This window comes from Xyrauchen texanus, chromosome 45 (assembly GCF_025860055.1).
Source record: "Xyrauchen texanus isolate HMW12.3.18 chromosome 45, RBS_HiC_50CHRs, whole genome shotgun sequence".
Lineage (NCBI taxonomy): Eukaryota > Metazoa > Chordata > Actinopteri > Cypriniformes > Catostomidae > Xyrauchen > Xyrauchen texanus.
The window spans coordinates 11611539-11624399 of record NC_068320.1 but is presented as its reverse complement, the minus strand read 5'-3'; the positions used below and the strand labels follow the sequence as shown (position 1 = coordinate 11624399).

The window sequence follows — 12861 nt, the reverse complement described above, 5'->3', positions numbered from 1 at the left end:
GGTGAGCCAATATGGCGGCTACATAAACCTTCAAGGTGGAGGGGGACAGCCTCCCCTCCAGCCTCTCTTGCAGAAACAAGAGCACTGACCTGACTGCGCATCTCTGCGGGTCTTCAGATTGGGAAGAACACCAATTTGCCAACAAGCACCACTTTAGGGAGTAAAGTTGCCTAGTAGAGTGAGCTCTGGCTTGTTTGATCGTGTTTACGACAGCAGGTGGTAGGCCAATTAGATCTTCTGCATCCCATCCAGGGGCCAGACATGGAGGCTCCAGATGCCTGGGAGCGGATGCCAGAGGGTGCCCCGTCCCTGAGAAAGAAGATCCTTCCTCAGGGGTATTCGCCAGGGAGGGGCTGTCAAGAGTAGCATGAGATCCGAGAACCAAGTCTGTGTGGGCCAGTAGGGGGCCACCAGAGTGACTTGTTCCTCATCCTCCCTGACCTTGCACAGCACCCGTGCAAGTAGGCTCACAGGGGTTAATGCGTACTTGCGCAGCCCCCGGGGCCAGCTGTGTGTCAGCGCGTCTGTCCTGAGGGAAGCATGATTCCCTTCCTTAATGCCCGTATGTCCAGGGGAGGGACATGCAAATTCTGTCTGCCAATTTCCCATTGGCTTTTTCTCAAGTTCAGAGGTAACCGCTTCACTTGACACAACATCTAAGTGAGTTGCAGACAGGGAACTGTAGTTTTGGAAAGTTGTTTAGGACATCTACTTTGTGCATGACATGAGTAATTTTTCCAACAATTGTTTACAGACAGATATTTTCACTTTTAATTCACTACATCACAATTCCAGTGGGTCAGAAATTTACACACACTAAGTAAACTGTGCCTTTAAGCAGTTTGGAAAATTCCAGAAAATTATGGCATGCCTTTAGAAAATGTGAAAATTTGTACTGAATTGGAGGTGTACCTGAGGATGTATTTTAAGGTCTACCTTCAAACTCAGTGCCTCTTTGCTTGACATCATGGGGAAATCAAAAGAAATTAGCCAAGAACTCTTTGGGAGTAATTTACAAATGCCTGGTACCACGTTCATCTGTTCAAACAATAGTATGCAAGTATAACCACCATGGGACCATGCAGCTAACGTACCGCTCAGGAAGGAGACGCATTCTATCTGCTAGAGGTGAATGTAATTTGGAGCAAAAAGTGCAAATCATTCCCAGAACAACAGCAAAGGACCTTGAGAAGATGCTTTAGGAAACAGGTAGACAAGTATCTATATCCACAGTAAAACAAGTCCTAAATCGGCAAAACCTGAAATGTTGCTCAGCAAGGAAGAAGCCAATTCTCCAAAACTGCCAAAAAAGCCATACAACAGTTTGAAAGTGCACATGAGGATAAATATCTTACTGTTTGGAGAAATGTCCTCTGGTCTAATGAAACAAATATTTAACTGTTTGGCCATAATGACTATCCTTGTTTGGAGGAAAAGGGGTGAGGCTTGCAAGCCAAAGGACACCATCCCAACAAGAAGTATAGGGTGGAAGCATCTTATTGTGGGGGTGCTTTGCTGCAGGAGGGACTGGTGCATTTCACAAAATAGATGGCATCATGAGGAAGGAAAATTATGTTGATATATTGAAGCAACCTCTCAAGACATCAGCCAGGAAGTTAAAGCTCGGTCGCAAATAGGTCTTCCAAATGGACAATGACCCTAAGCATACCTCCAAATTTGTGGCAAAATGGCTTAAGGACAACAAAGTCAAGGTATTGGAATGGCTATCACAAAGCCCTGTCCTCAATCCAATAAAAAAAATGTGTTGCTAGAACTGAAAAGCGTGAACCTCAATTAAACCTGTTCTGTCTGGAGGAATGGGCCAAAATTCCAGCAATTTATTGTGAGAAGATTGTGGAAGGCTACCAAATACTAATAGTGTATGTAAACATCTGACCCACTGGGAAAGTGATGAAAGAAATAAAAGCTGAAATAAATAATTCTCTCTACATATATATATATATATATATATATATATATATATATATATATATATATACACTGTATATATAGTATAGGTTTTCAAGTTGACCTTTCTTACCATCAAGATAAATAGAAAGCAAAAATATATTTAAAGTCAATAAAATGAAATTCACACTTCATTCACTTCTAAAAGTAATAGAACACATATCCTTACCACGATTTGAGATAAATGTAATGCACTTTGCATATAATCTGAATACTTTTGTTTAGGGGTTTGTTCAAATCCCTATCGCCACACTAAAAAAAAATATTTTTGCTGCTTTTTCATTTTACTCAAAAATAAATAAAGCAACACAATTATTAAATTATTAATTAAAAAAAAAAAGAACTTGACTGTGCTCTATCCATTTAAATTTGAAAAATGGAAGTGTACTTAATCCTTTTGAGTTGGGACTACATTAATACTTTTTGTGATATTAATGTAGCATTGATGAAACTGGGCAGGGGATTTCCATTTCCCAGAACACTTTGCATGGGACTCTATAGGGAGAGTACATGTTAAAATTAAGTGTTTTTGTGCAAGATGAATATAAAGGGTGATACGCGTTATAGTTCAATGTTTTGTTATGTTGAGATTTAGGAGAGTTTCTGTTGTGTTGGAGTTTTAGAGGTTTTTTTGGTGAAGAATGGAGCTTGAGTTTATGAAACATGAAATTAATTGCTCATGTTGTTGAGCAAATGCTATGCCAACAACAGAATAGTTACTAAACTACACTCTGTAAAGTTTAAAACCAGCATGTACTGTATTTAGCATGCTAACATTTACTTTCACTAGTTAGTCAAATAAATAAAAGTGATTTACACTATCACGTCTAATTTGGTTGGGTTTACTCAATTCAACTATGTTAATTTTAAACAATGAGTTTGTGTTATGACTACATAGTAATTTAAAGTTAAGAAAATGTAATTAAAACACATGAAACCAGTGTGCACACTTGAATCAAATTCAGACAAAGAGCTATTTTTTGTAGTTCAAGTGTAAGCAATAGTAACAGTAAAAGCAGCTTTTCAGTGAGAAACAGAGAGAGAATAGGAAGTATAGGAAACAAGTGTTGTGAGGAGAGGGAAATGGTTTTTAGAGATATATTTGGCTCATGGCAGTCAGCATTCTCCAATCTCATTTCCAAAAGCTCTGATGATATTTAGCTGTCTGAGATTCAGCACATAAACTGACTAAACTGACTAGTGCTGTTTCATCTGCTGTATCAAAGAGCTTCAACACAGTGAGAAAGAGAGAGAGACAGAGCAAACAAACACTTCCTTTCCATCTGTTAATTCCCTTTTGATGGATGCAAGGCAAGTAGCTCTCTCTCTCTCTCTCCTCTCTCTCTCTCTCTCTCTCTCTCTCTCTCTCTCTCTCTCTCTCTATTTAGATGCAGCAGTTCGTGGATGGTTTCTCTGATCACAAGTATCTTTCTTTCCACAAAGAGAAGCAGTTGATACTTTGAATTTAACATCACGCACATGTCTGATAAGTGCATAAGTGTTGTGAGGTCAGCAGGGAAAAATACGGATTATACGAAGCACAACTGTAAGAAAATGTGACACCAAGCAGAAAACTATAGCTATAACACTGTATTGCAGATGGGCACTTCTAGATCAGACATCTGCATTGATTATAAGGACAGATAAAGTTTTGACACATTCCAACACATCCAGTGTGTCCAATTGTGGACAATTGTAGGTTGTTTATGGTTGCATAAACAAGCAACCTAGCAACATGTGCAGTCAAAGTGTTCATAAATCGGCTATTGTACAATATCATCATCCAATCAGATTCATAATGTATTAATGTTTTAAAGTTGCTGTTTTTTTAACTGGAACCTTTTTTTATAATGTGTTATAAAAAATCAAACTTTATGGTTTGCATCCATCAAGTTCAAAATGAGAAAAAATCAATTAAATGAGATTAATTACGCTTCATTTGTAAAGTATTTATTTCACTGTATTATAAGAAAATATGTATTACTTCTTCATTATGCAATATAAAAATGATATTAAATAAAAAAAAATATTTTTGGGTTGCATTTGAAAACTATATCAAGATATATATCAATGTTGTGCTATTAAATCATTTATACAGTAATATAAGATTTTGGTTATAATAGTTGATATACTTGGAACAGAGTGGATGAGAGTGATACTGACAAGCAAAGAACAGTGTGAAGTTTTCTGGCGTTTACATGATTTAAATGGTGTTTAAAAAACACTGTCTCCGTCAGCAGCCAGCCAATTCAGTTTCCTGTTACACAGCATCCTGATCACACATCAAATAAACTCTGTTAACTCACATCGACTGCACAGACAGCTGCTGATGGATGGCTCCAAATTAAACACAGCCGCTGATCAACTTAACCAAGCTGCCAATCAATCAATCAGTCTAATCCAATCTCAGCATCCCACAATCACGTTTAGCCTCCAGATCAGTCAAGCGCAATCCAGCTGGCCTGTGTATTTACTGATACATATAAGGCATGAGCTGTGGTCATTCTGTGCCCGAGGGGTCGCTCAGGAAGGAAAAACAGGAATGTGAACAGTGTCACACGATCGGGAAGATATGCTGATTGTCTTAATGACTGCTAAATTCCTTTGGTACAAAGTGGCAGCAAGGTTTTATAAATGAAATTCAGAATGGAGATGTTATATTTAGAGGTAAACATAAAATTGTCTAACTTGGCTTGTCAAAATGTCTTCCCGCCTTCAACACTCAAAGTCGCTCTCACACGCACCACAATGTGCAACATTGGCCGATATCACCTTGGGGAGCAAAGAGCACACCTTCACTTAATTGGTGACTGTTTCTAAGCGCAGCCTCCGGCTCTCTACTTTGCACTCCGCTGACAACACGCTGAACCTCGTTATTTTCAATATGTGCTTGATCATTGGCAGGGTCATTCATAGGGACTCAGCGGCTAACCGTAGTCCATTAACATATGTCTGCACTGACCGTGACGAATTTGCAAAACAATTAAACAATGCAAATGCACATCTTATAAACAAAGCAATAATTATCTATAGGTAACAGATCGTTAATTCTGCACAAAATTACCACAAAACTACATATAATTGTGTAGCTAATCAGGGTGAGCATTTAAGAAAATAAATCAAATTAATCAGTAATTAATCAAATACTCATCAAATGATGTTGAAGAGCATTATAACCTGGCATATATGCAGATGCACAGGTTGTCAAGTGCACATTCTGCATGTTTAAGATATGAGCCAGGTGTCTGGATCAAAGTGATGCTGGTCAGTCCTGGCAGGGTGGGTCAAATATGGTGGTCTCCTTGACTATATAGCGCTCAGAATTGGACCGCAAGATCAGAATTGCAAATACAATTTGCGTTCAGTAGTGACTTTGTGGGAGCATTTGCAGCGTTGCCTGATCTGCATAATTCCTTTAGTGAATCGAGCGCTAAACGTGCGCAGTTAGCACGTGCAAAAAGAAAATACCGCTTTCACACGACGCAATGCATTGTTAGTGAATCTGCACCTATGACTTTTGTTGTATTTAGTGGTATTTTATACAAATAAATTAATTTAAAAAAAGTTTAAACAAACGTTTTTTAAAACCATGTTGATAAAATAAGAAATCATCTCATCATTTAGTAACAGGCTGCTGATGGCTGTATATCCAATAAGAATTTAATTTCTTATTGCCAAAAGTACTAAAAGAATTGTCAATCATTAAATTTCCTTTCCTATTTACAATAATACAGTGGGACTTAGGATGAATAACATTTAGGGCTAGCTAGAACGTTTCAGCAAAAAAAGAAATAAAGTTACTGATACAATGTTGCTGTTTTCTTGTCATGGTCGAGGCTAGTAAGGACAAAAATTGCATTTCCCATCATGCCTGGTGAGGACACAACCTGTTATGCTACATACGAGGATATGAGCTACCATAAATATGAACTGTACCATAAAGCTGAATAAATTAAAGTATAAATGACTGTGTGGTGGTGTGGGCGTGGCCGAGCAACATATGTGGAGAGCGAGGCCGGGAGAGGAAGAACGGTAAGGTTTGACACCTGTGGAAAATTATCTCTAACAGCTGTTCTGTGTTACAGTGAGAGCTGGAGAGAGAAAGAGATGCACAAAGCTGACTGTGTGTGTGATCAGTGTGCTAAAAAGCCATTAATGTGTTTGTTGAAGCTGAAAAGTGTAAAAATAAAGACTCACGTGGATTGTTCACCTTGCTTCCGCTTCCTCCTTTAGAGAGAACTAAAGACCTGTTACAGACTGCTAATATAATAAATTGACTAAGTGAGATGCTAATTCAATCAATTACTGGATTAAATTCTCAAACCTTTGCAAACAAAGTAAAAAAAATAACAAAGCCACGTTGTGGACAGAGCACAGTCTCTATTAACAGTTATTGCAGGATTATTGTAAAATCACTGTACACAGATACAGTGTGTGAATGCAAAAAATTGAGATGGGATGAAAAAGAAAAAAACAAGGAGGAGAGAGAGACACACACAGACAGACCTATAAGTGCTTTCCTAATGTTTTCTTTCTAAATTGGGCACTGACTTGTGTGTGTTTGTATGTATATGTGGAGGGCAGAGGGAAACGCTGGACAAAGGCTTTTTTAAACTGGCTGATATGAGCACATTGACCAGCATGGGCTTTGCGACTGTAGGTAGAGAAAGACACAAATGGACAGAGAACCAAAGAGCCAAGCTGTCCTCACACAGACATCCATTACAGACCCAATGACCCAAGAGCAATTATTTCCATCATATGAAGCATGTTTGGCCTGTGATGCTTCCATATCCTTTCAAATAAGAGCACTTAATTCAGACCAATTACACATGACAGGGGTGAGCCAGCAGAGGAAACAAGAAAGGAAGGGACAGAGAAAGTGAAAGGTCAATACTTTCATTTAGTCATCAGGCTGAGCTGTCAGTGATGTGTTTAATGTTACCAATAAAAGCAGGTCCACGCAGGATTGCACATACGTCACCTGCACATCTGTGGCGGAAGTTAAAACATTTATAACATTGACTGACCCTGCTTACACACACAGATGAATGCTGCTTTTCTGTACTGCTGTATTTTCTCCACTGCCTAAGAAAATGGGCCTTTAAACATCACCATAAGTAAAAACCAAATCAAATCATTTCAATTTGTGCATTAGTAAAAAATAAATAAATAAATAATACAAATACAGTTTTCAGTGGACACATAGTTTATCAAGTCAGAAAATCAAAAGGACAGGGCATATCGACAAATGAATTAACTTGCAAGGCTGAAGCGGCCCGCCATCATTCCAAGCTAGGTTTTTATCAGAGTTAGATCAATGCAGATTGATCCAGGCTACATCTTTCTGCTAAATCTAATTTACTAACAAATGGAGAATTTGTACCAGGCAGAGCAAAACAATGACACCCAGAATGCATCTCAACAGGCGGAAATGCATACAGTTAAAAAGGATGCTTTTTAATGTTTTGTATGGTTTCAAGTTTCACTGCTTCAGGTCAATAACATCCATTCAGTTGAGATGTGGCTGCAACACTTTTTTTGGATAAATGTTCTGTACAACAGGATAACATGTGCCGTGTACACTGCCATTCAAAAGTTTGGACACACTTGACTGAATTTATGTTTTTCATTATCTTAAAATTGTTTTGATTTAAAAGCTTAACCTTAAATGTTTTAAATTAGTTGTAGACGAACAATATGTGCACATAAATATTCATTTCTTTGCAAGACTAACATTTGTATAATTTTTAAATGAATGATTTGGACGTGACAGTGTAGGAAGCAGCAAAAAAAGTGTGTAATTAATGAGTAATCCTAATGAACAACATGTATGATTATTTTGTTGAGCTACTTGAACTTACATAAAGTAATATTGTTAGAACTATAGTAATTAATAATAGTAACATGTAATATGTGTAACATGGACACTGTAAAATAAATATTAATCGTATATGTGGTATATGATGGATTTTAAGGGGGTCTGGGTATCTCAGTGAGTACTGATGCTGACTACCACCCCTGGACTCGCGAGTTTGAATCCAGGGTGTGCTGACTAACTCCAGCCAGGCCTCTTAAGCAACCAAATTGTTAGGAGGGTAGAGTCACGTGGGGTAACCTCCACGTGGTCGTGATTAGTGGTTCTCGCTCTCAATGGGGCACGAGGTAAGTTGTGCGTGGATCACCGAGAATAGCATGAGCCTCGACATGCTGTGAGTCTCTGTGGTGTCATGCACGTGATAAGATGTGTGGTTTGACTGTCTCAGGCGACTGTCTTTAAGCGGAGGCAACTGAGACTTGTGAGTAACCGCGTCACCACAAGGATCTACTGAGTAATGGGAATTGGGCATTACAAATTGGGAGAAAAAGGGGATAAAAAAAATATATTTGATTTATTTGATGACAATATTAAGTCCATAGAATATTGTAAAACAATTTACTTACGTTCAGAGCTTTGGATCGATTCTCAAGGAGATTCTCAATTTCCTGTGCAGCATTTGCCACCAGCTGCTGTGCATTGTTGTGTTTCACAGTGTAGTGTCTGCGAAGATTCAAGAAAATCTGAGATAGAGAAAGAGAAAGAGAGAGGGTTATGTTTCTAAAACCACTAAAAGTTCTTTGGTTTTACTTGCTGAAATTTGTTGCCATCATTTAAAAGTAGAAGAAAAGAAAGGGAAAAAATCGTGTTTGTGTCAAAGCCTTGACAGACACCATTCATGTAAATCTAATAAGACACAAGTTTGTAATAAGTTACATTTTTCTATAAATCTCCACTTTCACATTCTTCTTTTGTTTTTGCCATTTTGCCTTCTTTGTACATATCGCCACCTACTGGGCAGGGAGGAGAATTTATAGTAAAAAAGGACTTAAATATTGATATTTTTTATCATATTGCTATATCTAAAGATATAGATTTAACCACTGGAGTAATATGATTTATTTTATGCTGCCTTTATATGCTTTTTGGACCTTCAAATGTCTGCCCACCATTCACTTGCATTCTATGGACCTACAGAGATGAGATATTCTTCTAAAACCCCTTATTTGTGTTTAGCAGGAAAAAAGTAATATACATCTGGGATGGCAAGAGGGTGAGTTGTTTATTGTGCGATCACTGTATCTCTTTTCCAGGTGAGACTGTTCCCTTTGACACTAATCAATTTAAGACCATTAAGTAAATCCATAGTTTTTGCCATTTTAGCACTATTTGGCCTCCTTTATGGCTGTTGTTTACTGCCTCATGCTGCTTTGAAACATTATATACCAGTGGATAGCATAAAACTATTAATTAGACCTCTTTTATATCTGAGGCATACTGCTTTAGCAATCAAGCTAATGTGACTCACCTTTACTGCTGCATTTGTAATAGTGATTGTGGTATGTAAAATATTCATAGGTGTATAAAATGTACTTAGCGTGCTGAAAGAGTCATGTGCTCACAGGCAGTCATGTGATCTTACTTCATTAAGAGCATGTATGCCGCTCTCAGCATCAATTAACTGCACCAGCTCCTCCTGCATCTGCTCCGCCCATTTCCTGGTCCTGTGAACACAGAGAACCAATCAGATTTAGTATTACTGATTATCTGGTATGATTAACATTTTGTATGGTTTCAGATTGATTTTCTTGTTATTATACATTATGTCAACAATATAGAGAAAATATGTCAATATATGTTTTTAAAAGTTTTTCTACCATAATCCTGTTTTTTTTTCTTCTTCTTCTGAATGACTGGATTGTGTGTTTATTGAAAACGAATATATATATATATATAAGATCTGAGATGATTATCACTTGAGCTAGTTCTGCAGATATTTTGTTTATTGGCTATAAAATGTGTTATTTTCCATCTAATGTATGTATATAGTCTTAATGTACAACTGAAACCTATTGTTGACCAATTTAACACAAAATATGTGAGAATTTGACCACTGAAACCCCCACTGATAAGTCCTGTTTAACTGCATTTTCAATGCAATAAGACTCTTGGCAATAATAGTGAAAAGTCACTGAAACTTATTGGTAATTTGACAAAATTAACTGTCATAAAAATGTGAATGTGAGTGTTTGTGTGGGTGTAAATATCACTGATGTTACTGCAATATATTACACATACAGTACAGTGTGAAGTGTAGCAGGAAAAGGTGAATATCTGCTTAGCACATTTAGGGACAGTCAGTTGAACCATGGAAAAACCTGACAATAAAGTGATGTTATTTACACTTGCTCGATTCAAAGTGAACGATTGCCCTGTCTTAAAGAAGATTTACATGTGTTTGCTACCTTACTGCTGGCAAATAGTCAGGCATAGTCATATGCATAGTCAATGTTGAATGAAATTTCTGGCTCTGTGAGGTTCATGATGTAAAAAAGCTAACTTTTATTTTTACAGGAATAGTTTAACATTTCTCGCCTTCATTGATATGGGTGTAACGGTTTGAGATGTTCACTGTATGAGATGACTTTTAGATGTATCATCATACTTAAGATTTTTCTTCCATACGAATTGTCGCACGAAGATTCACCAGGTTTGACACACAAAGTTTAATTATGCAAAGCCATCAATGATATCTCTTTAATATCAAAGTTAAAAAATGCATTCTTATTGTAACTGCATTTTATTCAAATATTGGGTAAGATGTAGTGGAATGACAAGAGTATGACAGGTTTGGTTTGAAACTTGAGTACGGACACCCAACTCCTACCTAACTATGAACTAACATCTCTTCTTGAATCATCTGTGAGGTTTTTGCAGTTGCACATGAAGAAAGCTTTAAATTAACAAAGATTCAGATGAAGGGGGCTTTATATAAGGCTCATCTCTTGTACTATAAATCAGTCATTACATAATTTTGGACCACATCCATTGCCTCAGAATAGCCCTCTGCTGACTCACCAACCAGCTGCTTTTCAAAATACCCAACTTCAACCTAAAACTGATGAGCAGACAACATGTAGACGACTCCATTCAAGGGCACTATAGCCTTATATTAGCCATTTAAAGCAAAGCAAGAGAGTGCAGGAGGGGCTAAGAGGGAGAGCGAGGTGTTAAGGTTGGGATATGGGTGTTGTGTTAGTGAATCCATACCACGGTCCTTTCCCTGTCACCACCACTATGAACCAGTGTGACTCAAAATCACAGCAGCAGAACATGTAGAATGCATGTGAGATCGCCCACAGCATAAAACACACACCACATACACACAAAACATGGACAACATACAGAAAATTCCCTCTTGCTGGAGGGTGATCTGTTTGGTCGAGCGTTTCTGGTGGGAGTGTTTTCTTTAAAAAAACAACAGTGTAATCAGAGAAGAGGGACCACATGTGGAGTTAAAGTATATTTAGCCATGCAAGCAACTGCTAGAGGCCTCAGCTTCAAGAAAGACTGGCAGAAGCATATTTGTGCCATATGAAGATTTCAGTAAGGCGTTTTTTTTTTAAAACTACAATCATCTGTAGTAAGCTGCATTTTGGTTGTTGCTTTTTCATACATTTGATTGATCATATGTGTGCTTCCAATAAACAATGCCACTTTACACTATTGTGGAGTTTTGTAACACTGAATTCAACTGAGGGACCAGGGTAGCTCAGCGAGTATTGACACTGACTACCACCCCTGGAGTCACAAGTTCGAAACCAGGTTGTGCTGAGTGACTCCAGCCAGGTCTCCTAAGCAACCAAATTGGCCCGATTGCAAACTAGTAGCAGAAAACTTGCCCAAGGACAATGGATAACATGAGGGTTTAAATACATAGCCATGACAATGATAACCAATAAACAATGATAACTCTAAACAAGATAACAAGACAATAAACCAATGAAAACTAGACACATGTACATGGAGGGAAACAGGAATCACATGACCAGTGAACCACATGACATGAAACAGGAGGCTATATCGTGGAAAACGTTTATGCTTGTAAGTCCCTGTATACATAATTCAGGCGCATGAGGTGTCATTTGAAAGCTTAGAATCTGAACCTTTCAGACATAACCATCACTTCTGTATTTATGTTAAATAAAATAACAAAATAAGGCCTGAAATCATGTGCATCGCAAATTAGCGTCCCCTAGAGGTAATGGGGTAGAAATATTTATTTATGAAAATAAAAGTTTTTCACGTAGCACCTAAATGGACAAGTCAAATATCAAATGAAAGCTCTCATTCTCACATATATATGTGAATATATCATTTATTTTGTTGCCCTGATACTACAGTTTTCAGAAGAATCAGAAAGTGAAAGATGATTTCTGTAAGTCATCAAATACAAATGTCTCTTTTATTCATGATCATTGCAGCTGTAAACACAAGTAGCCAAAAACTTTATTTCTACTCTTACCTTACCTTTTATATCGTAACTGTTTTACTTGACTGTGAGCTTGCTTGGCTTAATATTCCAATGCTATATCGTAGATGTCCAGAACAAAATATGCCATCCAGCAGCAAAAGCATGATAAACAAATAATCAGAAAAATATGTTTTCAACTATTGCTAAAAGGTTATACATCATCGCAAGGGGGAGCATCTCAGCTTTGTAGTGACACTTAGATTGAGCTTCTAGTTCTCTCAGAGGTTGAGAAATTTAATGAAACTATGACGGTGGTGCATGAACTGAAAATTTGACTGAATGTCTATGGACAAGCACATCTGTGAGGGCTAAACTAAGTTAGAGTGCCACCAACATTTCAGATCTGTATAATGTGATGGAGAAAAAAATGTCTAGTGCTTGCTGCCATCTAATGAAATGAAATAAGGCTTTTCAAAGTGAGGTAGAGTGAACAGAACCAGAATTACATGTTTACAAAGTTTGAGCAAAAGCAATTCACAATTAAATGTCATATCTGCAGAGAAAACAACTTAATTATGGAGAAAAAAGATATGATGAAACA

The 12861-nt window shown here is 37.5% G+C and overlaps 1 protein-coding gene across 1 annotated transcript in view; it reads right to left on the bottom strand.

Moving 5' to 3' along the window:
- LOC127637570 (voltage-dependent calcium channel subunit alpha-2/delta-1-like) overlaps nt 1-12861 on the bottom strand; it is a 137140-nt gene that overhangs the window by 104133 nt on the left and 20146 nt on the right. Inside the window, exons 2-3 of the mRNA XM_052118689.1 lie at nt 9429-9510; nt 8413-8529 (exon numbers count right to left, since the gene is read on the bottom strand). Of these exons, the coding sequence (XP_051974649.1) occupies nt 8413-8529; nt 9429-9510 (199 nt within the window). The remainder of the gene's footprint in view (nt 1-8412; nt 8530-9428; nt 9511-12861) is intronic.